Here is a 27092-nt window from a genome sequence, read left to right as displayed (position 1 = left end):
GAAAAATGTTACTTACATACAGCCTCGGATGGTGATGTCACTACTGAATTTCTGGTAGGGAAACTGGCAGATAGGGCTTGAGAACAGGTACAGCTCCTCCATTCACAAAATGTCTTGTATTCTTTTCAAAGAATGCACAGCATTGTGTAATTGAACAAGGGAAGATTGTGACATTCATAGGGGAAGAGTTTGGGTTTTAGGTATTTTTTTCTGACTGGGTCCCTGCTGGGTAGATTCCCCAATGTTACACAGGCAGCAAAAAATTAATTAAGAGGGATTTTAAACATCCCATACTTTTTTCAAACCAGAAAAATACATTTTTCTAGATATATAAGATTATATGCATGTATTTAAAAATGCAGATGTTTTGTGACTGACCTGTGTGTCTATGGCATTTTCTTTTCCTGATGACAGAGGGGATATCCTAACAAGACCTGTTTTGTCATCGCATGCCCCAGTTCTAGAAATGTCCTGAGTGTTTTGGCACCAGACAAACTTTTCCACATCTGATCTGTTGTTTTTATTCACTGAAAGAACAGGACTAGCGGGAAAAGAACCTTGATGATGTCCTGTCTGAATCTTCTGAGATCGCCCTTCAAAAACGTTGATCTTTCCACTGGAGCTCTTCAGAAATGAACTATTGTCACTACAGGTGATAAGCTTCATGGGTTGCACGGGACTTCTATTTGAAAGTTGTAAAATACAGGTCTGGATGTGACCATGGAAAGAAGACTTTAGCAGGTTTTCAGAAGGACTGGAAAATGACTTCCATGCTGTTTGGCCTCGGAGTTTAGCTATCGCATCTTTGTAGTTTTCGAACATGTCATCATCACGACTTAAGCATATGGTTTCACTCATGGTATCCTTCTTATATTGTAGAATACATGGATTGGAACCCTGTTGGGTTGTGATAAAATTTTTACTCCTGGGACGCTGATCTGCAGACAGGTTATTCTTTTCATCTGTACTGATTGTTTGATCCAATATATGTCTACTTGGTATGCTGTCTGTAATGCATATTAGTCTTCTTACCCTACTTCCTTTCTCATTACCTTTAATAGCATCCTTATTTGCTGTAGAATATTTTATTACGGAAGGCCCAGACAAACTGCTGAATATTTTAGGCTTGTCTTCTGGTTGTTTGATAGATTTTGATTCTGAAGGAATATCAGACATGACAGGGTAAGAGAGACAACTAGGTTCTTTTTTACGCTTGAAATCTGATGCCCTGAGATATAAAGCAGGAGATATCACAAGGCGGTCTCTGTTCAGATACTTGCACTTCCGTGTAAAAGAACCAATCATTAGGTCTTCGTCTTCTTAAAATCCCATGCAAAGAAGAAAAAATGTGTCAGATAGGGATGGTAAATAAAAACAAAGCTACTCATACTAGTTATGATAGTGGCATATTCCCTGGTTTTATATAGGCAAATCTGTTTCTTCTTAAAGCGGGAGTTCCACCGTTTTTTGTTTTTAAAAGTCAGCAGCTACAAATACTGCAGCTGCTGACTTTTAAAATATGGACACTTACTCGATCGGCTCTCGGGTGCTGCCACCACCATCTTCGGTATGGGAATCAGGAAGTGAAGCCTTGCGGCTTAACTTCCCGGTTCCCTACTGCGCAAGGATGGTCCCCGCTGTCTCTGGGATCCGTGTGTTTCCCAGCACACAGCGGGGGCTCCACAGGAAGTGGCATAAATACCCACAGAACCTGCGGCTATCTATGCCAGAAGTGGGTGCAAATACCTGTATTATACAGGTATCTGCACCTCCCTCCCCCCTGAAAGGTGCCAATTGTGGCACCCGAGGGGGGGAGGGTTCCAATCAGCGGAAGTTCCACTTTAGGGTGGAGCTCCACTTTAAGAGGATATAGAGTTATATGCCATAACTTTTATCACAAATGCATATATTCCCCAGTTAAAGCTTAACACCAAAATACACAGAGAACATGAAGATATATGGTGCTGTTTACCTGTGAAATCATTTGTATTACTTTTAGTTTTGAGAACTACGAAACTCTGTTACACACCATGGCCTTGTATGACAGAGCAGAATAGCAAATTTGTTTTTCTCTGATGCAATTAAAGCAGACCTTCAGTCATTTTTTCATCATTCCATCTATTAAATCTGCCCTTGTTATTTTAACTTTGGATAGTAAAACATTTTTTTATGCCAGTAAATACCTTATACAGCTCACTTTCTCTTTCTTGTCTGGCAATTAGCCTAGGCTAATGATATCATGCACAGATCTGCCAGTAAATACCTTATACAGCTCACTTTCTCTTTCTTGTCTGGCAATTAGCCTAGGCTAATGATATCATGCACAGATCTGCCAGTAAGGGAGGGAGGAGGCAGGAGAGTGGAGGAGGGATGCGTCATAAGAGAGCCAATGAGAGCTGCAGAGCTGGAGGGGGCTGGTTGAGGGCAGAGATAGGAGGACACTGAGGAGATCCATGTGTATTAATTGAGAGAAGAGAAATGTGCAGGCAAGCAGTGGTGTGAGTTTGTCTGCCTGTCTTTATATGTGTGTGTGTCTGTATATACAGTATATGTGTATGTCTGTATATATGTGTATGTGTCTGGGTGCTTCTGTGTGTCTGTGTCTGTTCAGGTAGTGAACAGGCAGCTGCCCACAGGTAAAATGGTTGCAGCCAGACTTAGTGGTGATTTCTGCAGCATATTTGGCAAGTACACAATCAGAGTATATATAAAATAATATGCAAAGTGGTTGGAGGGAAGCTTCAGAATGGCAAATATGTTTTTATTACAAATTATGTGAGCAGACTACATTTCCTCTTTAAGTAACACTTACAGGTCTTGCCTTTTACCAGCCTGTGACTGGACAGTGATAGGAGAAGTAGTACACACATAATCTTACAGTATGTCTCTGTTATTCTGTTCTCCCTTCCTATCAGTATGTTCCTTGTTAGCACATAAGTGTTTGTTAGTCTGAATAGCTGCCAGCTATCATTTAACCACTTGCTGCCTGTAGGCCATATATAAATGGCTCAGACCTCAAGTGTTTAAAACAAGCTCATGGCCTCAGCTGCAGCTGAAGCCACAAGCTCAATACCATTTTTTCAGCTGGCCTTTTTCAGCTTTCTTCTGGTTCCCTCTCCATAGCTTCAATAGCTACCCCCCCCCCCCTTCTAACACTTATTCTATCTATTTTGATGCCACTCTGGTCTGGTCATGTGCTGCCCCATGTCAGCCAGCCCTGGCTACAAGGGTGCATCATCGATCCGACAACAGCTGGAATACTTGAGTGGTGATGGTACTACGGACCATCCATTGTTGCTGTTACTTTCTCACTGCTAGCTGACACAGGAGAGTGGGATCAAGTTACTAGACCCTGGGAACAAAAAAATATAAACAATATGTTCAATAGAACTTTATGACCAAAACCAGCATCAGTGGAGACACGAACATCCACCTGGAAAACAAGTGAACAGAAGAGCAGGTGGCAGTCTTACAAACCGATGCCGGGTGTTGAAAAGCCCAAGAAGCAATAACTGATCATGACTAACTTCTGGTGAAGTGTGCTTTGTCAGGGAAAGATGGAACCCTTGCCCTTAGATTATAGGTGTGAATTATGAGCTTTCAAATCTACCTGGAGATAGAAGAACATATAATAAGTTGTCCCCTACAGGGACCTTCAGGAATAACAAAGGCTCAGTGGGAGGATTTACTAAGAGTGTTACTAAACCTTTGCTTTTTTTTATACATTAAAATAACAAACCTGTTATACTTATCTGCTTTGTGTGGTGATTTTGCACAGAACAGCACCCCGGATCCTCCTCTTCTCGGGTCCCATGCTGGCCCCTCCCTCCTGCAGGGTACCCCCACAGCAAGCAGCTTGTTGTGGGGGGCACCCAAGCAGGCATGCTCCCTAACCACGGCTCTGTGTGTCCATTCAAACATGGAGTCCGGGGTCAGCCCGCCGCCTCGGTCTCCTGATTGGCTCACTGGCTGTGATTGACAGCAGCGAAAGCCAATGGCTCTCACTGCAGCCAAAAGCTAATCAGGAATGTGAGTCCCTGGAGAGCCATGGTTCTTGCAGACATTGCTGGATCAAGAGGGGCTTAAGTAAGTATTTGGGGGGGGGGGGGCTGCGGCACACAGAAGGTTTTTTTTTTCCCTTTATGCTTAAAATGCATGAAATTAAACAAATCTTGTGCCTTTACAACCACTTTAAGTTTAGGAATTATGTCCCCATAACCTCCCAATGTACCAATGCATCCAGAAGGGTAGCGCACACACTCCTCATCTTCAACTGAATGAGAAGATGTAGCTATAGCTGTAGGAAAATAAAAGATAGTCTGACTGGAGGAGAGGGTGAAAAAATACACTTGGGATGCCTGCATTCCGAATCAACCATTATATCAGATAATTTGCCTATAATTCTGACATAGCTGCAGTAATCACCACCCTGGGTAATACAGAGGAAACGGCTATTTTTGACGGAGCTAAGAGGACTTCTGGGGGCATCCTGAATGTAGCCAGGGAGAATCATCAGGCTAATGGTGGCCATTCAATAACACTCCAAAACAGAGGATCATGAGTGCAATGACATTGCAATGTACAATGTGAGCTACATGTGTAATGTATGTGAGCTATTACCTGCAGTGGTTACTTATGGACCAACTACAGAGCAGGGAGGAGTTAATTGGCCATCTGTGACCAGGTCACTGGAGGCATCAGCAAGGACAGGGCCAGGGCCTTGTGAGAAGTCAGCAGAAGTTTGCCTGATGCACAAGTGGAAGGAGAAATATGCAAACTGTACAGATTTTGGCCCAGTATGTCAGTGTCCAGTATGCATGCGCAAGCCAAAAATTGCATAGATGCCATTAGAAAAATGTTGTCACACTGCCATTAAGGCATGCAAATATATTTTTTTTTTAAATGTAGCAACCATTTCATAAATGCTCGCAACAGATTTAAAAAGTGTCATGACTCCAAGTAATGCCGCGTACACATGATCGTAATTTTGGTCAGAAAAAGCTCTGATGGTTTTCCCGACGGAATTTCCGACATGATTATGCTCAAGCTGTCTTGCATACACCCGGTCAAACCAAATTCTGACCGTCAAGAACGCGGTGATGTACAACACGTACAAAAAGTCCAATGGAGCATACACACGATTGCATTTTCCGACCAAAAGCTCTCATCGGTGTTTTGCTGGCCAAATTTCCAATCGTGTGTACGTGGCATACGAGTATGTTGCAGTTCACCCTGCTCCCGTTGTTTTAGTTAGTTGCATCTGAAGGTATAGAGAGAGAAGCAAAGAATCCATAGTACTGTAAAAAAGGCAGTCACAAGAAACAAAAATAAAAAATATATATATTTTTTTTTAAAAAGGCACAATCCATCACGCCGGACAACTTCCGCCCATAGTCTCACTACGACCGGGTGCTTTGTTCTAGATTGGCACTGCCCTAGGACATGGGCTGTGCTTTCCCTCCGAGTTACGATGACATTTCCGGTTTCCCTGTGTCAGCGATAACCCGGAAGTGGCATCAGCAGCTCTATGGAACGCATCGCCCGAGCAGAGCTGTTTTGGTAAGTAAGCAATGTGTCTGCAATGCACTCTGTTTTATTTGTTAAGGATGTGAGAAGGTTTATATTAACAGTTCCCCTTTTCCTCTAGGCTTTATTGCTGATACAAAGAGCAATTGTCTATTACTATAGACAATTGCCCTCAGGGACATGTATCAATTAAAAAAAGGTTTGTGAAAAAAAAAATGAAATTTTTAAATGAGCAGTGATTTTTTGATTTTTAAGATGAAAGCATAAAAATGAAAAAAATCCTTCCAATATAGTGCCTGTGGGTCCCCTTGGTCTACCATGTCTAGAATCTGCTGCAGCAATAATTGCATTTATAAAGCCAAAAAAGCTGGGGAGCCAGTGTGTATGATGAGGCCACAATGTAGTGCACTGGGAACAAGATTAGAGATTTTTTGGATACATTCTGGTGTCACTTTGACTTTGGATAGAAGTAACGGGTGTGTAAAAATTGGTCTTTGGGTGTCGGTGGCGCCTTCCCACCATAACCCTATAGAGGTAATCTTGATGAAAGCAAGAATTGGCCTTGCAGTAAAAAATTGCAATAATATACACCTGTCAAACAGGTGCTGAAAAATTGGTATTTGGGTGTTAATTGTGTCCATGAAACCTATACCAAAAGCATTCTTCCAGATGAAATGCTTGAACACCCTTAAAGCTAGACAGCCTGGAAGTCCTGCAGCGATTCCACATCCCAAAAATACTTAATCAGTGACATCGCCTTTAGGGGCTTCATAGCTGGCAATCCAGGACTGATTCATTTTTATAAAAGTCAAATGTCCATGGAGTCTATGGACAGATGCGTTCTATGATCAGTAACAAAACCTCCTGCAGCACTGAATGCCCATTCTGAAAGCACGCTGGATGCAGGTTAGCCCAACAACTCAATAGCATACTGGGCAAGTTCTGGCCGTTAGTCTATTCTCATGACCCTCAAGTCAGTGGATCGTCCAAAGCTCTCCAACTTTGTTTTGGCCCCGAGGTAATAGTCCACCATGTGATGCAGACACTGTCGATGGAATGTGGAAGCTGACAGCCCTGGGCAGCGAGGACTAAAAAAATTCCAAAATGGTTCAATTAGGACCCCTTCTCCAACGCTCCTCTCTTGACCAACAGAGAAGTCAAAACTACATTTTCCATGACACTGTAACCTACTGGAGTTAGGAAAAACATTTAAAAAATCCTCTTAACTCTCTAAAGTGTGCTCAAGAGATTTTATCTTCTACACTCTCTGTGGGGACGGGATAAGTTCTGAGACCTTCCCCTTATAATAATCCCCGTATTCTTGGGTTCTTTCGCAGGCTTTGAAGCATAAGGTTCCCCACGCACCTCAAATTTGCAGAGGCTTGAGAAGCCGACTCCTCTGGGTCACTCAGGATGACAGCATCTGGAACTTCCTCCTCCCAGCCACATACTACTCCCAAGGGTCGGAAAGCCATCACTTACAGATTTGAAGCCTATGAAAGTGCCAGAATCCTCCTCCTCATTATCCTCCCCTCTCTCCTCCTGTGTGTTCTGTGGCATAGAAATGATGGTGTCTGGATAAAGTGGGCCTTGAGAGTAAAGGAAGTCCTTCTCTTCCTCCTGCTGCTCTGCCTCCAGTGCCCTGTCCATAATGCCATGCAGAGGCTGCTCCAGCAGAAATACAACAGGGATTGTGCACTGTCAAGGCTCACTATCCTTGTGGCCTACTCAAATAGTGACAATACAATACATTCTTAATGATCAGCCATTGGTGTGGAGGAAGAAAAGCTGAGGTGGCCTGAGCCTGTTCTTGTGCCGTATTCGCACAGGTACTCGTTAATGGCCCTCTGCTGCATGTATAGCTGCTGCAGCATTGACAAAGTAAAGTTTCACCTGGTGGGCATGTCACAAATCAGGCGGTTTACAGGCAGGTGGATTTCCCGCTGAATTTCAGCCAACCGAGCACTGGCTGTGTATGACCGCCTGAAATGGCTACAGACTCTTCTGGCCAGCTTTAGAACATCTTGCAACCCTGGGTACATATTTAGGAAACACTGCACCACCAAATTGAGTACATAATAATAATAATATGCCAGGCATGGCACATGTGTCATCTTTCCCTGTCTAAGTGCGGACAGGAGGTTTGAGCCATTATCGCACACCACCAGTCCTGGCTTCAGCTGGCGTGTTGTGAACCACCGCTGGGCCTGTCCCTGTAGAGCTGCAAGAATCTCTGCTCCGGTGTGGTTCCTGTCCCCTAAACACACCAGCTGGAGCACTGCATGGAACCTTTTAGCCTCACTCTGGAAATAGCCCTTTGAATGCTTAGGGGGTACCTGATGTTCATAGGACCATTCTGCAAGGTATGGAGGTAGCGGAGGAGGAGGGGATAGAGCTCACAGGTCTGGCGTCATTACCACCAGCTGTATGGAGACGTGGGGACACAACAAGCTGCAGAACCGAGCCCTGTCCTGCATCCTTTTGAGTTGCAAGCATGCTTGCTGGACCACATGTCAGCAGTAAGGTGGATTTTACGGCTGACTGTCTTGCCAAACGATGCCAGAACATTCCCTTCCACGTGATGATAGAGAAATGAAAAGTAGTAGTGACTGGGAAACTGCCATTGTGGTATAGCACATTGTGCAAATTCACAGAAGGGGGCAGAATCTACCAGGCTGAAAGGCAGAAGTTGGAGAGCCAATAGCTTTGACGAGCTTGCATTTTAGACGCTGGGCATGTGGGTGGCAAGGACTATATTTTTTTTCAAACTGCAGCAGATGGAGCAGAGAAATTTGCTGGCTACATTCTACAGCTGGTGGTTTGCTGCTGGCAGATGTGCTGCTAGGACCTGGGACACCCTGTGCTATACCATCATCCGTGTCAGTAGAGGCTGCTGAGAGGTAATGACTCGGTATAGCAGAGGCAGACTCAAGTGGGTAAGGAGGAGGAGGAGGGACAGATTTGTGCCCCTTTTGTGTGGCTTTTAGGTGCTCTTGCCAATGGGCTGAATCGTTGGATGTTAAATGCCTTGTTAAGCATGTGGTACCCAAATGGTTGGTGTTTTTGCCAAGTTTGATGTGCCTGTGACACAGTTTGCAGATAGCAACAGTGCGGTCTGCTGCAGATGTGCGGAAAAAGGCCCAGACAGCTGAGCTTTGGGGAGTGGGCCGGGAAATAACAACTGCAGAATGTGATGGAATAGGGTAGCTGCTCTCTACTCTTTCTTGATATTGGCCTCCTTGGGGTTGTGCCGCCTCACCTGAAGTTTCCTCCTCTGCTCTATCAGGCACCCAAATCACATCAGTAATCTCATCATCATCATCTCCTCCATCTTCATCATTACCACTGGAGACAACTTGGCAATAAGCTGCGGCTTGGGTAACATGAGTGCCAATTTGTCAACCAGTGTTCCTCCCTCTCATGTTCTTGTCACCCTAAACCTCACAACCAACATTTCAACCCAGTAATGGCTGGGCATCATCAAGGGGCAAGTGGCTGACGCTGTGGTCAAATAACTCAGCTGACTCCTCAATGGCTGATGTTGGGGCTATGGCAGGAATATATGTGGACAAGGAGGCACGTTTATCCACTCTGGCAACTGCAGGGGACTGCACACTTGTGTCTGTTTGCGTGCAGAGGATGAGGAGGATGAGGAGGATGATGAAGGTTTAGTAAGCCAGTCCACCTCCTCTGCAAGCTGTGGCTGGATAGCACGAGCAAACTCACTAAACAAAGCAAATGATGCTCTGCCTGAGGACTGACTACCACGCCCACCTTTGCCTGTGGACACATTTGTTGCTGGCCCTCTTACAGTGCCAAGGGAATTTCTGTCTCTCCTTGTTGTCCTCCCAGACATTATTGTAAAAGCAAATGTAAAGAAGAAGTTGAAATCTGTACGTAGATGCATTTAACCAATGTAAAGAGGTGTTTGGTGCACTTTAATTTGAGTACTCACACTACACAGACACACTCCATAGATACACTATAATATACTGCAATATAATGCGCCCAACGTACAGGGACGCACAGAACTATATGGCGTTAAACTGGCAGTAATGCACACAAAACTATATGGCGTTAAACTGGCAGTAACGCATACATAAGTAAATGGCATAAAAACTGTCAGTAACGCACACAGAACTGTATGGTGTTAAACTGGCAGTAACGCACACCGAACTATATGGCATTAAACTGGCAGTAACGCACACAAAACTATATGGCATTAAACTGGCAGTGACACACACAAAACGATATGACGTTAAACTGACAGTAACGCACACAGAACTATATGGTGTTAAACTGGCAGTAACCCACACAAAACTATATGGCGTTAAACTGACAGTAACGCACACAGAACTATATGGTGTTAAACTGGCAGTAATGCACAAAAAACTATATGGCGTTAAACTGGCAGTAATACACACAAAACTATATGGCGTTAAACTGGCATTAACAAACACAAAACTATATGGCGTTAAACTGACAGTAACGCACACATAAGTAAATGACATTAAACTGGCAATAATACACACAGAAGTAAATGGCGTTAAACTGGCAGAAACGCACCCAAAACTATATGTTAAACTGGTAGTAACTCAATCAAATAGATGGTGTTCAACCGTCACTACACTGATGCTATCTGAACTGTTCCTACTCTAGATATAAACTAATGTAAAGATTACTACACTGAAACCTTATGAGCTGTCCCTACTCTACACTATTGTATGTATGAATGACATGGTCTTTTTACACTACAGTGAAACTATCTGAGTTGTCCCTACTCTAGCTGCACACTATTCAAAGCTGAATGTTGATCCTCCTCACTACACTCCCACTATCCCTAGACTGACACTAAACTAATATTCTACACTGACAATTGAAGAATAGCACAGTATAGCACACTAATAACTAACTAATAGCACTGAACAGAGCCCTGTTCTATCTCTCTCCAGGCCAAAATCACAGTGAAAATGTTGCCATTGAAAGAAGACTTTTATACTATTAGGCGGGAACGAGCCATGATTGGATAAAGTCATCATGACAGTGTCCAATCATGACTCTGACAGTGCACTGTGCCCTGATTGGTTGAAGCTTTCACTGCTTCAGCCAATCAGGGCTTGCAATGCATTGTTCAGTGCTGCAATGCATTGTGGTCGGTTCAGGGGGCCTAATAAACAATCAATTTGTTTGAATGCTCGCCAAACGACCGAACAATGAAAGTTCGACCCGAACCTATGCTCGGGCTGAACCTTTTGTCCGTGCCTAGTTACAGGGGATAAAACACATGGTTAAAATCTAAACTTGAAAACATGTTTTACTTAAGTCAATTACAGTCTTCCTATAAAAAAGCATCCAAGATCAGAATATAGGTTACAAAGTAGCTCCAATATTAGAATTGCTGCCTTGTAGTCAGTGCTGGATTAAATTCTCCGAAGGCCCCTGGCAGTGGGAACCTTGGGGCCCCTCTCACAGGTTTTTGGAGGTTTCTCGTTCACACGCTCTAATAGGATAACATTGAATTAAGTAATGTGCACCTCGGCTGCGAGGTGTAAATAAGCATCACTATTGTACATTACACATAAGTAGGTTGCACCAAAATGTTTTACAGACTAGCAACTGAGGGAAGATGAGCTTTTAACAAACTGTAATGTGAACCTGATGTCTTTAGTTTATGTTGTTTAAAGTGGTTGCAAAGGTAAAAGTTTTTTTTTTCCTTAATGCATTCTTTGTATTAAGGTAAAAAAACCTTTTAAGTAAAGCTCCCCCTGCAGCCCCCTCTAAATACTCATCTGAGTCTGATCTCAGTCCAGCACTGTGCACTCTGAAGCAGCTCTTCTCCCCGCTTCCGGCAGCGGGAGCCATTGGCTCCTGTTGCTGTCAGTCAAAACCTGTGAGCAGAGAGCAGGGTGGGGCTGAGCCAGGCTGTATGTCTGAGTAGACGCAAACAGCCTGGCTTGGGAGTGAGCCCGCACAATTCCCCCCACATGGGAAGCGGCTTCCTATGGGGGTACTGGGTGGGGGAGCCAAGAGCGTCGGTGGGAAAAAGTAGAGGATCAAGAGCAGGTAAGTATATGCTTTTTAATTAAATTTTTTTTTTTTATTGACCCTTTAAGATCACTTTAATTTTCTTATTGGGAACATTACATTAATATAGTGTTAGTATATAGTGTTTAAAGGATAAGTTCACCTTTTGTAACATGTTAGATGTTACACCAATATTCATGGTGTAACATGTAACATGTTACACATCCGCTGGCCCTCGGACCCCACCAACTCCCTGTTGTGACCCCGCTCCCTAGCGGGGGATTTTCTCCCTCGCTCTCTGTCACAGTATGCAAAGAACGTGCCCGTGCAGGGCTCAGCCCACCCAGCCACGTCATTCATTCACAGAGCTCTGTGAATGGAAAACGACAAGGTCCGGCAGCCTATGTGGATGTCAGCTTGTAGTTCTCAATGAACTACAACGGCGCTTGTGTAACTGCTTGGCTGTATGATACAAGGCCCGACAGCTTACACACAAAGTCTGCAAAAGCCCCGCATTGCACCCCATGACCTGCTGATCGTGGGTGCAATGCTTTCCAGGATCCCAATAAAAAGGTATTAAATGCACATTTTTTTACCTGCAAAAAAAGGTGAACGTATCCTTAAATGTAAAGTTTTTTGTTTCTGAGAGTTGATTCTTTTTTTTCTTCTTCTTTTTTTTAATCTTTTGTAAACAATTTAAGAAAGCTTCATTGTAATCTTCTTTAAAGATCAAATCAATAATTTTTTGAAACTGTGTCGCTGGGTCCTTAAATGGTGAGGGGCGGTGCCTACTCTGCCTATTTGGTAATCCAGCACTGCTTGTAGTACTTCACAGCTTTATTATAAATATGAGGTTCATGCATACAACTGCTTTATAGTGAAAATGCTTGAAATTTATCACAAGTAGTGAAGGTATATTTCTTAAAAAAATGTGTTGTTGCTGACAATTTTCTTAATGAATGCTATAACTTGCTTATGGTATAAAATATAAAAAAAAATATATAATAATTCAAGGTATAGTATATATGGTATATTTTTAGCATTCATATTCCAAATGAATGCAAAGTGTTCTCTGATTGGAAGAGGTGGATTGGTGGGGAGGTGGCGAGTATGTTTTGTATGAATTCTGAAAGGCAGCTGTGCTTAGACGCTGACCTTCTACATTCAGAATGCATCAGGCTAGACACTAAGCATGGGAGTAGCGGGGTCTACTTCAGTGAATTCCAGCTTCCAGGGTCTTTGGCCAGGTATGGTACAGTATATTAAAGTATATTACTGTAAAAATATTCCATACCTGGATTTCTGGAATTCAGCTTTAAGATTTCAGATGTATCTTATTTTTTCACTAAGACACTTCAACAGTCACAGAAAGAAAAAAAAAAGAACAGTGTAAAAATAAAAAATAAAAGATAAAATAAAGAAGATTTTTTTTTTTTTAAAAGCTCCCCATCCCACCGAGCTCGCGTGCAGAAGCGAATGCATATGTGAGTAGCGCTGCGATCGTTAGAGCGAGAGAAGTAATTCTAGCCATAGACCTCCTCTGTAGCTCAAAACATGCAACATGTAGAATTTTTTAAACGTCGCCTATGGAGATTTTTAAGGGTTAAAGTTTGTCGCCATTCCACTAGCGGACGCAATTTTGAAGAATGACATATTGGGTATCAATTTACTTGGCATAACATTATCCTTCACGGTATTAAAAAAAATTGGGTTAACTTTGCTGTCTTATTTTTTTATTTAAAAAAAGTGTATGTTTTCCAAAAAAAGTGCACTTGTAAGACCGCTGAGCAAATACGGTGTGACAGAAAGTATTGCAACGCCCACCATTTTATTCTCTAGGGTGTTAAAAAATATATATATAATGTTTGGGGTAATTTTCGAGCAAAAAAAATGTTTTTAACTTGTAAACAACAAATCTCAGAAAGAGGCTCAGTCCTTAAGTGGTTAAAGTGTTACTAAACCCACAATAGTAAAATCAATCTATATATGCTTGTTATGCTCACTGTGGAAGGGGTTAATCCTTAGCTTTGTGTAAAAAAAAGCTATTTTATCCTGTATGCACAGATCCTCCCCTTATTGCAAAACATGTCCGCATAAGACAGAGTTACTGGAGTCAGGGTGCACATTCTCAGTTTGGTGTGTATTACTAGAGAGTTTTTATTTTCTTGGGAGAGTGCATGTGATCAGCACAGAGCCAATCAGCACTGTGCAGACAGAGGGTTAGGGGCCCTGCATCCTGATAGGACAGCTAGTGCTGATTTGTTCCTATTTTTTAATTTTTTTCAAATTTTCACCAGTTTACATGAATTAGAAGTAGTAATGAGTTCCTTTTTAGAATTATTTCACAACTAGTCCCAGCTTTACAAAAAAAAAAAGTGTAAGCCAGCCATAATAATACCGTAGGCACTGGCAATTGTTTTCACATATATCAATGGGTTTTTGGGGTTGAGTGGTTCTGATGTGCCTATATAGACTTTACTTCCTGAAGCTTATGACTGACCTGCCTTAGCAGGCTATCAGCGTTAAAATGGAATGTCGATATTTGTATTTCAAAGCCATTTGATTATTAGAGCTCCCAAGTTACACAGAATAAAACCTGCTTTACAGTTGTGTATATTTGACAGGCTAATAAATTTGTCTGAAAAAATGAAATGCTTTATGCATTTTCTGATATCGTATTATGTATCTGAAGTATGCTATGTTTTTAATAGCTTCTACTAAGTGGTTGGTTAACCACCTTCTAAATTGCTAACTTGACTTGCAATAGAACATTTTTGACTTTCCTTACTAATTTATTATCTAGTTTTAATTATTAGTAGTATCAGCATGAAAAAAGAACATTTCAAAAGGTTATATCAAAATGCCAAATGGTAGGGCGTATACCACAAATCACAATCAATAAGTAAAAACGTGCCACGTCCTAACAAATTACATTTGTGAAAAAAGAAAAAAAGAGGGACTTATGGACTAGAGGCACTGGGTCAGAAACCACATATATTAAATAAAAGCATTTTTATTTATACAAAAATAACATACAAAAGTTAAAACACACAAATGAAAAGAATCATTTGCTAATCCAACCAATCACAGCATAGGAGGTTAACCATTACATGATAGATTACAGACATGATATCAAAAAGTAGGCTTAGAGTCCATAAATTGTTTTATATCATACACCAAGGTGTGGTAACCATCCAAGATGACAGAATACTGGTACTGATTGGCATGCCCGACATGTTTCGCATCCTGAATAACGCTTCTTCTGGGGCTTGAAATAAGTAAATCCTAAAAGTCTGGAAAATAACGACCAAAAATGGACTGCTGATGTGGACTCTTCCTACTCCGTCTTCCTGTTAGGACTTGATGAGCAGGTATTGACTGGCTTTCTTCTCAACTAATAGGTTCTGGCATTAACAGTTTCCTTCTTGGAATTGAATATTTTGTTGCTGGGCTTTGCTTTCCTTTGAAACCTTTCGGGGAAAGGTCCTTTATATTGCCTACTCAGCTGTGTTTAAGCATTCCATCTGGGATTGTTAATTACATTTTGCTTCGGCTATAATGTTGCCGACCTCCTTCTGAATCCAGGCAGTCCATTTTCGGTCGTTATTTTCCAGACTTTTAGGATTTACTTATTTCAAGCCCCAGAAGAAGCGTTATTCAGGACATGAAACATGTCTGGCATGCCAATCAGTACCAGTATTCTGTCATCTTGGATGGTTACCACACCTTGGTGTATGATATAAAACAATTTATGGACTCTAATGCCGTGTACATGCGATCAAACAATCGGGTGGAAAAGTCCGGCAAACTCAAGTCCGCCGGACAATCCCCCCGTGTGTAGCCTCCGGCATACTTTTTTGACCCGAAAGTACGGCGGACTTAGAAAGTAGTTTTGTACTCCAATCTGCCCGCCTGACTTGCATTTCGGTGGACAATCCGGCCGTGTGTGTGTCAGTCCGCCGTACTTTTGAAATGAACGGACTTTTCCCACCCAGAGAAAAGTCTGCTCATTTCGAGCGGGTCTCGAGGTAGGCGGGGCCCGCGAACGAGACGTCGCTGGCCCCACCACCTAGTATGGACTTAAAGGGGAACCCCAACTGTGAAAAAAACGGCGTTGGGGTCCCCCCCGATCCACATCAGACCCTTGTCCGAGCACGCTACCCGGCAGGTCAGGAAAGGGGGGGCGAGCAAGCGCCCCCCCCCTCCTGAGCCGTACCAGGCCGCGTGCCCTCAACATGGGGGGTACCTTGGGGAAGGGTGGCCGCGCGGCCCCCCCACCCCAAAGCACCTTGTCCCCATGTTGATGAGGACAAGGGCCTCTTCCCGACAACCCTGGCCGTTGGTTGTCGGGGTCTGCGGGCGAGGGGCTTATCGGAATCCGGGGGCCCCCTTATTTGAATGAGTATGGGGTACAATGTACCCCTACCCATTCACCTATGAAAAAAGTTAAAAAAAACACAACACTGGGTAAAAATAGTTTATTGCACAGCTCCGGGGGTCTTCCGTCTTCGGGAGTCTTCTCGCCGGACTCCTCCGCTATCTTCTTCTAGCTCTTTTGCTAGCGGAGGAGCCCGGCTTTCTTCCTCGCCGCCACCCTTCTTCCGACTTCGGGGGTCTTGTCCCCCTCTTCGGTTCTTCTGCCGGGCCACCGCGCCTTCTTATAGCTCTTTTACAGGCGGTGGCCTGGTCTTCTGTCGCTGCGAACGAGACGTCGCTGGCCCCGCCTACCTGGAGACGCGCTCGAAATGAGCGGACTTTCCTCCGCGTGTGTGGGCGAGTCCGTTCATTTTAAAAGTAGGGCGGATAGTATGGCGGACTTAGTACGCCATATTAGTCCGCTGAAAAAGTGCCGTGTGTGGGCAAGTAGCCCGTTCGGAAAGTCCAACAGACAGTCTGGCGGGAAGTCCGCCAGACTAAGTCCGTCGGATAGTCCGCTATGTGTGTACGCGGCATAAGCCTACTTTTTGATATCATGTCTGTAATCTATCATGTAATGGTTAACCTCCTATGCTGTGATTGGTTGGATTAGCAAATGATTCTTTTCATTTGTGTCTTTTAACTTTTGTATGTTCTTTTTGTATAAATAAAAATGCTTTGATTTGATATATGTGGTTTCTGACCCAGTGCCTCTAAAGTCCATAAGTCTCTATTTTTTTCTTTTTTTCACAAGTAGTATCAGCATGGTTTCATGTTTTATGGTGGATATTATTTTCACTGTACTTTTCTAAGTATTTCATTATACTAAAAATGTGATTGACATTACATTTATGTATCTAAATTGCAACAATAAATAGAATTGCTTTCATCACAAAGAATTGTAAGATTTTTAACATATAACCCTATTCAAGAATCACTTTAAAACAACTGACAAATATTCCCAACTACTGTCTTAGGGATATACAAAGGATATCAAGGCCAAGTCGGAGGAGGAGAAAAAGTCAGCCCTATCCCCTTGGCATCCTTTTCTCCCCATCTCCCCTCTCCTATCCATTTACACACTCAATATACAAACATGACTACCACCTATTTCCAGAAACTGAAATGCCACTCACTACCCTATCCCTAGGCTTCCTATTGCCCCTGTCCATTATATCCATTATCGTTCTACTCTCCTGCGAGGAGAGTCTCTACCTGACTCCCACCCCTTCCACCCAACTGACCTAAAAGATTTCCCCCAACAATTCAACTGACCGCTCTGTATACTGAATGTGCATATCAGACCCGCCCTTACCTGTCGATTAGGATTGTGGCCAGCGGACCACTACCAAAGGAAATTAACCCATCTAGAGAATTGAGGCAACTAAGCAAAGATACTATCCCATAACCAACCACTGATACCAAACAACAACCCCCAGTAGAGCATCTGAACTAGTGAGTCCATACACACCCATTATTACTTCCAAAGTTCCTCAAGGCTTATACCCTCGACCTACACCGATATAGTGGAAATACTCTGAGATGCACAGTGGCTTACAGCAACCCTAACAAATAAGCCCGCTAGACTGCATTATAATGTCAAGGAAACTATAGCCCGCTATATAAACGGGGTAACCGTGCTGAAAACATAACCACTTTGTTAATTTCAGGGCTAGTTGCCCATATTGTTCATCTTTTGTTTTTGTTTGTGGTCTCTTCTCTTGTTACACCGTACTAATGTATTATGTGCTCCCCCAATTTTATTTCTTATAGTCTGTACCAGAGCATTGTATTACACTTTGTACATTTTATTACGGTATCACTATTGTGTATTCCATCTTATGTATACAATAAACATTGATTTAAAAAAAAAAAAAATAACCCTATTCAAGTATTAAAAAAACAAATCGCTTTTTCCAGCACTGAAAAAATAATTAAACTTCAAGGTAACGTCATTTCTCCATCTAAAGAAGCAAATTAAAAGACTGATTATTGTAACAGATCGCCACTATAAATTATGATAATATTCCCCACAGGCAGACATAATTTAGTAAAACAAAAGTATAATAAAATACCAAGTTTCAATTAGCATGAGAAGAATTTTTGTTCAATTTTCAATCGTCCCAGTTAACTGAAAAAAAGAGAACATATTTTCCAAACTATTTCATATGTTTATTATTAATAGTGCTGATATCATACTATTATGCCCCAAACCCAAATGTAGGCAGTCCTCCAGAAGACAGTGCCCCTAACTTTTGAACACTTATGCTACCTGCCTATTGCCTGGACCACTATGGGGAGGTCTGAGCTTACATAATTTGTGAAGGAAATAAGATCATAACTTGAGAAACTAATATACTCATGGCCCTGTTGGGATACATCCATAAAATGTATTTAAAGAACTGTTAAAGTATTAGTTAACCACATGCTGTCCAGTTGCCGCAGTTGTACTGCGGCAGCATGATCCGGTTGCGCAAAATGCCGATATGTTACGTCGGTAACATAAACAGGCACTAGGGGGCACGCACACGCATGTCCCCGATTGCTCCCCGAGCTGATGCCAGGCTCCCGCGATCGCTCGGGGCACACAGAGAACCGGCAGCTGTGTGTGTAAACACACAGTTGCCGGTTCTCTGAGCAGGGAACTGTCAAATCGTCTGTCCAAACAGTATGGACAGGGATCTGTTAGTTTACCTGCTTAGACCCCCCCCTTCAGTTTTTTTTTTACAGCAATCAATGCAATTTTAATCGCACTGATCGCTGTATTAATGCCAGTGGTCCCAAAAATGTGTCAAAATTGTTCGACGTATCTGCCATAATGTTGCAGTCATGATAAATATCGCTGATCGCCGCCATTACTAGTAAAAAAAAAACATGAATAAAAATGCCATAAATCTATCCCCTGTTTTGTAGATGCTATAACTTTTGCGCAAACCAATCAATAAACACTTATTGCAATTTTTTTTACCAAAAATATGTAGAAGAATACGTATCGACCTAAACTGAGGAAAAAATTTTTTTTATATATTTTTGGGGGATATTTATTATAGCAAAAAGTTAAAAATAATGCGTTTTTTTTCAAAATTGTTGCATTTTCTGTTTATAGCGCAAAAAATAAAAATTGGAGAGGTGAACAAATACCACCAAAAGAAAGCTCTATTTGTGGGAAAAAAAAGGATGTCAATTTTGTTTGGGAACCACGTCGCACGACCGCGCAATTGTCAGTTAAAGCGACGCTGTGCCGAATAGCAATAAGTGGTCTGGTCTTTGGCCAGCCAAATGGTCCGGGGCTTAAGTGGTTAACAGAGTGAGCTAGATTTTATGGACCTTACTTCTAGCTGTACAATGTAGAATTTGTTTATAATAAGGCAATGCTTTGAGGAGGACTAGGAACCTTTGGTCGGGGAAGATGAACAAAACTAACTGTCCCTTTTATTGTTACAACAGATTTCTGTAGGATAAAGACGGTGTATCATGCTAAATGGGCCATGGTGCCTCAATGCTTGGTAGGCATTGTGAAAGGTGAGTGTTCCTAAAGGACATGGTTTGTTGCAATGCTCCTTTTCACGTTTAGATCTTTTCGAATTGCAGCTCTCAGCATTTGGTCACATGACATTTTAAAGCCTAAAGGGTTACTGTTGGGAGACTTCACTCTCCTAGATGATGTTCTTGTAGGTTTGAACAGGGAGTAGATAGTTATATGTAACACTTATCATCAGCATCAACAATTGAGTGAAAGTGGGTGGGGAGCTCCCCCCTCTGCGACTGCGTGGCGTCCCTGTCTCGATTACCCATGAGGCAAGGCATTCCTGGAGGAGGCACAGTGACGGAATTCTGAGGGAGAATCAATTATGATGCCACCCCTCTCACGTACCACCGCAGCCATCCCCCTCAAGTACTACAGCTGCCACTCCACCTCAAGTACCACTGCTGCCACCCCACCTCAAGTACCACCACTGCCACCCCCTCAAGTACCATCGCTGTCACCCACCCTCAAGTACGACTAGTGCCACCCCCCTCAAGTACCACCACTGACACCCCTTTCAAGTACCACGGCAGACACCCCCTCAAATACCATCGCAGCCAACCCCCCTCAAGTACCACCGCTGCCACCCCCCCCCCCAAGTACCACCGCTGCCACCCCCTCACGTACCACTGCAGCCACCCCCTTCAAGTACCACCAGAGCCACCCTCCCTTGAGTACCACTGCTGCCACCCCCTCAAGTACCATCACTGCCCCCCCTCAAGTACCACCGCTGCCACCCCCTCAAGTACCACCACAGCCACCCTCCCTCAAGAACCACTGCTGCCACCACCTCAAGTACCATCACTGTCCCCCTCCCTGAAGTATCACCGCTGCCACCACCCCTCAAGTACCACCACTGCCCCCCCTCAAGTACCATCGCAGCCACCCCCTTCAAGTACCACTGCTGTCATCCCCTTCAAATACCACCGCTGCCACACCCCTCAAGTACCACCGCTGCCACACCCCTCAAGTACCACCGCTGCCACACCCCTCAAGTACCACCGCTGCCACCCCCTCAAGTACCATCGCTGCCCCCCTCCCACAAGAATCACTGCAGCCACCCCCCAAGTATCACTGCAGCGACTACCCTCAAGTACCACCGCTGCCACCACCCTCAAGTACCACCGCTGCCACCACCCTCAAGTACCACCGCTGCCACCACCCTCAAGTACCACCACTGCCACACCCCCAAAGTACCACCACTGCCACCCCCCCCCCAAGTACCACCACTGCCATCCCCCTCGAGTACCACCACTGCCACCCCCCTCAAGTACCACCACTGCCACCCCTCCTCAAGTACCACTGTTGCCACCCCCAAGTACCACTGCTGCCACCACCCTCAAGTACCACCACTGCCACCCCCCAAGTACCACCACTGCCACTCCTCCAAGTACCACCACTGCCACCCCCTCAAGTACCACCACTGCCACCCCCCTCAAGTACCACCACTGCCACCCCCCCTCGTACCACTGTTGCCACCACCCTCAAGTATCACCACTGCCACCCTCCTCAAGTACCACCGCAGCCACCCCCCTCAAGTACCACCACTGCCACCCCCCCTCAAGTACCACTGTTGCCACCCCCCAAGTACCACTGTTGCCACCACCCTCAAGTATCACCACTGCCACCCTCCTCAAGTACCACCGCAGCCATCCCCCCTCAAGTACCACCGCTCTCACCCCCCACAAGTACAACAGCTGCTGCCCCCCTCAAGTACCACCACTTCCACCCCCCACAACACCAAAATCATGCTCTTCTGGGGGCACCTTCATGATTTCTTGTATCAAGGCCCTGAAGTTTCTAGTTACGCCTCTGCTTAGCATGTGTCACTGATTGCTAGTCCTGCTCTAAACAATATCTAAATATTGAAGTATATACCAATGTAAAAATATACTGCTGTCTTATTGGGTTAGTTACACATCAGATGGATGTACAGGGAACAGGGAATTCTTAGGCCTGTCAATTATTTAAACAGGGATGTCATGGTAGCAGTCTCTAAACCTACCACTGCCCCCAGAAAGTGACGATCACACTTGCAGCCTCACCCTGGTTCAGATTTTCTATTTTGTGTTACAACAATCTAAGTGCCATCTGACTAAAGCCTCATTCATACCATGCAATTAGCACATAATGTGAATTCCAGCCAAAAGTATCTATAGATTTCTGTAGTTAGAATGATAGGTGTAATCGAAGAGCACACTGCGAGATCATCTATCAAGATCATCTACTGTATCCCTAACGACTGGTTGTTGGGCCAGTTACAGTTAGCTGCTGCCACTTTTAGCATGCTATTGCCAACTGTAGCCCTTCCCACACACCTGACAATCCAGCCACAGAAATCTACAGTACATTGCCACTGAAATTTGCAGTGTGTTATAATCGCATAGTGTGAAGGAGGCCTAAGAGTGATCATTACTGGGGTCTTTAACTCTGAAGTTAACCCTTTACACAAAAATAGTGCATGCAATACTATAAAAAGTGCACAGCACCCAGATCACATGGTATTGTTGTACCATGCAATACGGTGTAGGCAAGCACACTGCATTCGCAACCAATGTTTGGGTGTCAATTTGTTAATATTGACACCCACTGCAGATTGCAATGCGTTCTGAAAGCAGTGCAGGAAACGAGCATGCAACACAGGTTTACCACACCCTGTTCTGATGTAACAAGGGGGAAGAAGGGTTTGTGCTGGATGAAGAGATGTGCTGTGAGGGAGAATTTGGGGGGGGGGGGGTGGAAAAAGATTTGTGCTGGGAGGAGAAGGATCAGTGCTGTAAGAGGGATTTGGGGGGGGGGGGGAGATTTGTGCCTTGAGGGGGGAGAACATTTTTCCTGGGTAGAAGAAATTTGGGGGGATTTGTTGTGATGGGAGGATGGATTGAGGGAGCGAGGATTTGTGCTGGGGGATTTGAGGAAGGGGAATTGGGTGGTAGAGGATTTGTTGTGAGGGGGGATTTGCATGGAAGACAGAGAGAGGATTTGTACTTGGGGGGGGGGGGGTATCAGCATATTAAAGTTATACTAAAGGTCTTTTTTCTTTAAAAATAACAAACATGGTACACTTACCTGCAAAACCACTGCACAGAGCAGGTAAGTGTAACATGTTTGTTATTATTAAAGAAAAAGGACCTTTAGAATCACTTTAATTTGCTGCTACCCCCCCCCCCCCCTCCTCTGTCGTGATCCTCCACTTCTTGGGGTGATGCGTGCATTTTAACACAGACCTCAGTGCTTCTTCAAACGGTTTGAAATGCACATGTCACCTCCTGGGTGACACTCTGTCTTTGTTGGCTGTCATTTGCTATTTTTGGAATAAAATATCATTGGAACGTTCCTGTGGTGTGCAGCCGTTCTTTTCTTCCTATTGATCATCGGTGGGGAGCAGTGGCTTGCGCCTTGTTCTTCCTTGTTTGAATACTTTGTGAGAGTTTTGGGCAGGGGTGAGAGTCATGGCACAAGTTGGAAAGAGGCCCCCTCCAGGTCCCATTAGACTTCGTATTAGTCTCTCATGGGGCTCTAACAGAGACTTTCTAATAGACACTGAAAGGGCAACCTCTGTTAGAGAGAGAACCCCCTCCATGTCCCATTAAAGTCCTTTGTAGTCACTAATAGGTCCTGAAGGGGGATCTCTCTCTAACAGAGACTCTCTAATGGACACTGTTAGAGAGAGAGAGAGAGAGACCCCCCTCCAGATCCCATTAGACTCTGTTGTAGTCTCTGATGGGGCCTGGAGCTGACACTTTCTAACAGACTCTCTAATAGACACAGAGAGGGCCTCTGTTAGAGAGAGATACCCCTCCAGGTCCCATTAGAGTTGCCTGCTTCACTACCTGTATTTTGTTAATTGTTGAATGTGAAAATGTAGGGGTGGGTCAAGGATGGGGCCTGACATGGGGGCCCTTGCTTTATTTGGTCCGGGGGTCCTGAGTGTTGTCAGTCCACCCCTGCTTATGAACATTGATGAGGCGGCACTGATAAGCTGTATTTATATGCTGCACCAATGGGCACTGATAGGCCGCATTGATGGGCACAGATAGGGTGCATTGATGGGCACTAACGAGGATGCACTGATGAGCACTGCTAAAGTGGTTGTTAATATTTATTTTTGTAACTTAATTCTGCATAAAACAGCGTAATTTCAAGAGATAATTTACGAGGGTGTGTTTAGGGGTGGAATTAAGGGCGGGGCAGGGTAGGGGTTGGGTGGGTCAACAGGTGGCGAGTAACTCTAAAGGCCTGGCTAGTAGCTCAAGACTAGGGATGAGCCGAACACCCCCCTGTTCAGTTCGCACCAGAACCTGCGAACAGACCTAAACTTCGTGTGAACTTTAGAACCCTATTAAAGTCTATGGGACTCGAACGTTCACAATCTAAAGTGCTCATTTTAAAGGGTAATATGCAGGTTACTGTCCTAAAAAGTGTTTGGGGACCCGGGTCCTGCCCCAGGGGACATGGATCAATGCAAAAAAAAGTTTTAAAAACGGCCGTTTTTTCAGGAGCAGTGATTTTAATAATGATTAAAGTGAAACAATAAAAGTGTAATATTCCTTTAAATTTCGTAGCTGGGGGGTATCTATAGTATGCCTGTGAAGGGGCGCATGTTTCTGTTGCTTAGAACTGTCCCTGCACAAAGTGTCATTTGTGCAGGAAAAAAAGTCTTTTAAAATCACTTGCGGCTATTGTCGGGTCCCGTAATACAGAGAACACTCAATGAGTGTTCTCTGCATTAGCCGACAATTCATTCATTCATTGATAAAAATAAAAATAAAAAAAAGCGTGGGGGTTCCCCTAAATTCAATTACCAGGCCCTTCAGGTCTGACATGGATATTAAGGGGAACCCCGTGTCAAATTAAAAAAAAAATTGATGTGGGGTCCCCCTAAAAATCCATAACCAGACCCTTCAGGTCTGATATGGATATTAAGGGGAACCCCGCATCAAATTAAAAAAAAAATTGATGTGGGGTCCCCCTAAAAATCCATATCAGACCCTTTATCCAAGCACGCAACCTGGCAGGCCGCAGGAAAAGAGGGGGGACGAGAGAGCGCCCCCCCTCCCTCCTGAACCGTACCAGGCCACATACCCTCAAAATTGGGAGGATGCTTTGGGGGTCTGTGACCCCTCAAAGCACCTTGTCCCCATGTTGATGAGGACAAGGTCCTCATCCTCACAACCCTGGCCGTTGGTTGTGAGGGTCTGCGGGCGGGGGGCTTATCAGAATCTGGAAGCCCCCTTTAACAAGGGGACCCCCAGATCCCGGCCCCCCCTGTTTGAAATGGTAAGGGGGTACTTTTGTACCCCTACCATTTCACAAAGAAAGTGTCAAAATGGTTAAATAAGACAAACACACTTTTGAAAAATTCCTTTATTAAAAAAAAAAAAAAAAAAGATTCCAGCGGTGCTAATCCACTCTTGCTATCCAGCGATGGGTCTCCGGGGTCCAGCGATGGATGATCATATCCAGCGACGGGGGATCTCTCAGTCCAGCGCTGTCCATACATCCTTCTCCTGTCTTCACTCCGGAGACACTGCAGAGATCCCAGCGCTGACGTTTCTTATATTAGGAGGGCGGAGCCACCCGTCACCTGACCCCGCCCCTCTGACGCTGGAGAGGGAAGCCAGGGGTTCCCCAGTGACGTGTGGGTGACCCCGCCCCCTCTGATGTAACGGAAACCTGCACAAATGACACTTTGTGCAGGGACAGTTCTAAGCACCAGAAACATGTGCCCCTTCACAGGCATACTATAGATACCCCCCAGCTACGAAATTTAAAGGAATATTACACTTTTATTGTTTCACTTTAATCATTATTAAAATCACTGCTCCTGAAAAAACGTCCGTTTTTAAAACTTTTTTTTGCATTGATCCATGTCCCCTGGGGCAGGACCCGGGTCCCCAAACACCTTTTAGGACAGTAACCTGCATATTACCCTTTAAAATTAGCACTTTAGATTTCTCCCATAGACTTGTATAGGGTGTTCCGGCTTTTCGAATTTGCTGCGAACAGCCCAAATTGTTCACTGTTTGCTGAACAGGCGAACAGGCAATGTTCGAGTAGAACATGAGTTCGACTCGAACTCGAAGCTCATCCCTACTCAAGACTTTAAATTTTAAGCCCTGGTATTAGCATTCATGCTAAGTAGCGCATGCAAAGGGGCATGTTCAGCAATGACATTGGAACCAAGCAGCCTTTTTAAGCTGGATTGTGAAATGAACATATTGCTGAGTGGTCTTCAGCTAGTTTCCGCTTTACCTGTGCCCTGAACTGCTAGATTTGCCTTTCCGTGCACTTGGCATTCCTCTGACCTCTCTTTGGTTTGCTGTTGACCTGTTGTGACCTTGGCTAGTACCCTGACTCTACTTCTTCCTTATGACTAAGTACCTTGCTACCCAGCTGTGAACTGATCCTGGCTTGTATCCTGACTCTGCCTCTGCCTGATGTTCCTATACCTTGCTGCCCAGGTGTTGATTACTTTTTGGCTTGTGCCCTGGCTTTACTTCTCTCTGCTGATCTAGTGTCACCATGTTCTGGTCTCTGGCCCCTGTCTGGGGATCCACGGCCATCTGTATTCTGTAATCAACAGCTTGCATTGCACGCTACATTGGCCATTTGTCCGACGGATTTTGTCAGACGGATTTTGTCCGAAACTGTTGCATACACACGGTCGGACAAAGTTGTCGGAAAATCCGATTGTACATAACGTGATGACGTTATTTCGTTACGACGGGACTACGTTCAGGCTAGTAGCCAATAGCTTCCAATGGATTTGGTTGTCCGACCGTGTGTACAAGGGCTTACGGACAAGTTCGAAAACTTGGTCAGTCGGATACTCCGATGGAAACAGTCCGATGGAGACCACACACAGTCGGATTATCCGACAAAACGGTCCGATAGGACACATTCCGTCGGAATCTCCAACCGTGTGTACAAGGGCTTACACATTTTGGTAGGGGCTGGCTTTTCAGATTCTTTAAAGTACTGTTTAGTATTAGCAGGCTGCCTTTACAACTTAAAGGGGTTATAAAGACAGTGGTGCTCACAATTACTGTCAGTCCATCTGCTTGGATAACATACTATACAGTGTATGCCGCTCTGTAGAATTCTTCTTTTTAATACCTTAAAGCGGTTCTTCACCCTAAAGGGGAAGTTCCGCTAGTATTATCCCTCCCCCCCTCCGGTGCCACAATCGGCGCCTTTCGGGGGGAGGGGGGTGCAGTTACCTGGATAATCCAGGTAACTGCACCCATTTCCGGCCAGACTGCCGCAGACCCCCGCATCGCTCCACCCCCCCCCCCCCCCCCCCCCCGTTGTGTTCTGGGAAACACACAGTTCCCAGAGACACAGCGGGGAACCAGCGCAGCGCGACTCGCGCATGCGCAGTAGGGAACCGGTCAGTGAAGCCCTCATGCTTCACTTCCCGATTCCCTGACAGAGGATGGCGGCGGTGGCTGCAGCGAGATGAGCGATCGCTCGTCATCTGCCGCCGACATCGCTGGAACCTGGGACAGGTAAGTGTGATATTATTAAAAGTCAGCAGCTGCAATATTAGTAGCTGCTGGCTTTTAATATTTTTTTTTAGGTGCAGCTCCTCTTTAAT

The 27092-nt window shown here is 44.5% G+C and overlaps 1 protein-coding gene across 2 annotated transcripts in view; it reads right to left on the bottom strand.

Annotated features, from left to right (window-relative positions):
- The window catches only part of LOC143928172 (uncharacterized), a 195949-nt gene that overhangs the window by 87097 nt on the left and 81760 nt on the right, over positions 1-27092 (bottom strand). For both annotated transcript variants that reach the window (XM_077452872.1, XM_077452873.1), the window contains exon 3: positions 379-1319. In XM_077452872.1, coding sequence (XP_077308998.1) covers positions 379-1319 — 941 coding nt within the window. The remainder of the gene's footprint in view (positions 1-378; positions 1320-27092) is intronic.

Source organism: Lithobates pipiens, unplaced genomic scaffold, assembly GCF_037356315.1.
Source record: "Lithobates pipiens isolate NorthernLeopardFrog02 unplaced genomic scaffold, aLitPip1_a1.2 Scaffold_23, whole genome shotgun sequence".
NCBI classification, from domain to species: domain Eukaryota; kingdom Metazoa; phylum Chordata; class Amphibia; order Anura; family Ranidae; genus Lithobates; species Lithobates pipiens.
This window is presented reverse-complemented; position numbering and strand designations above follow the sequence as displayed.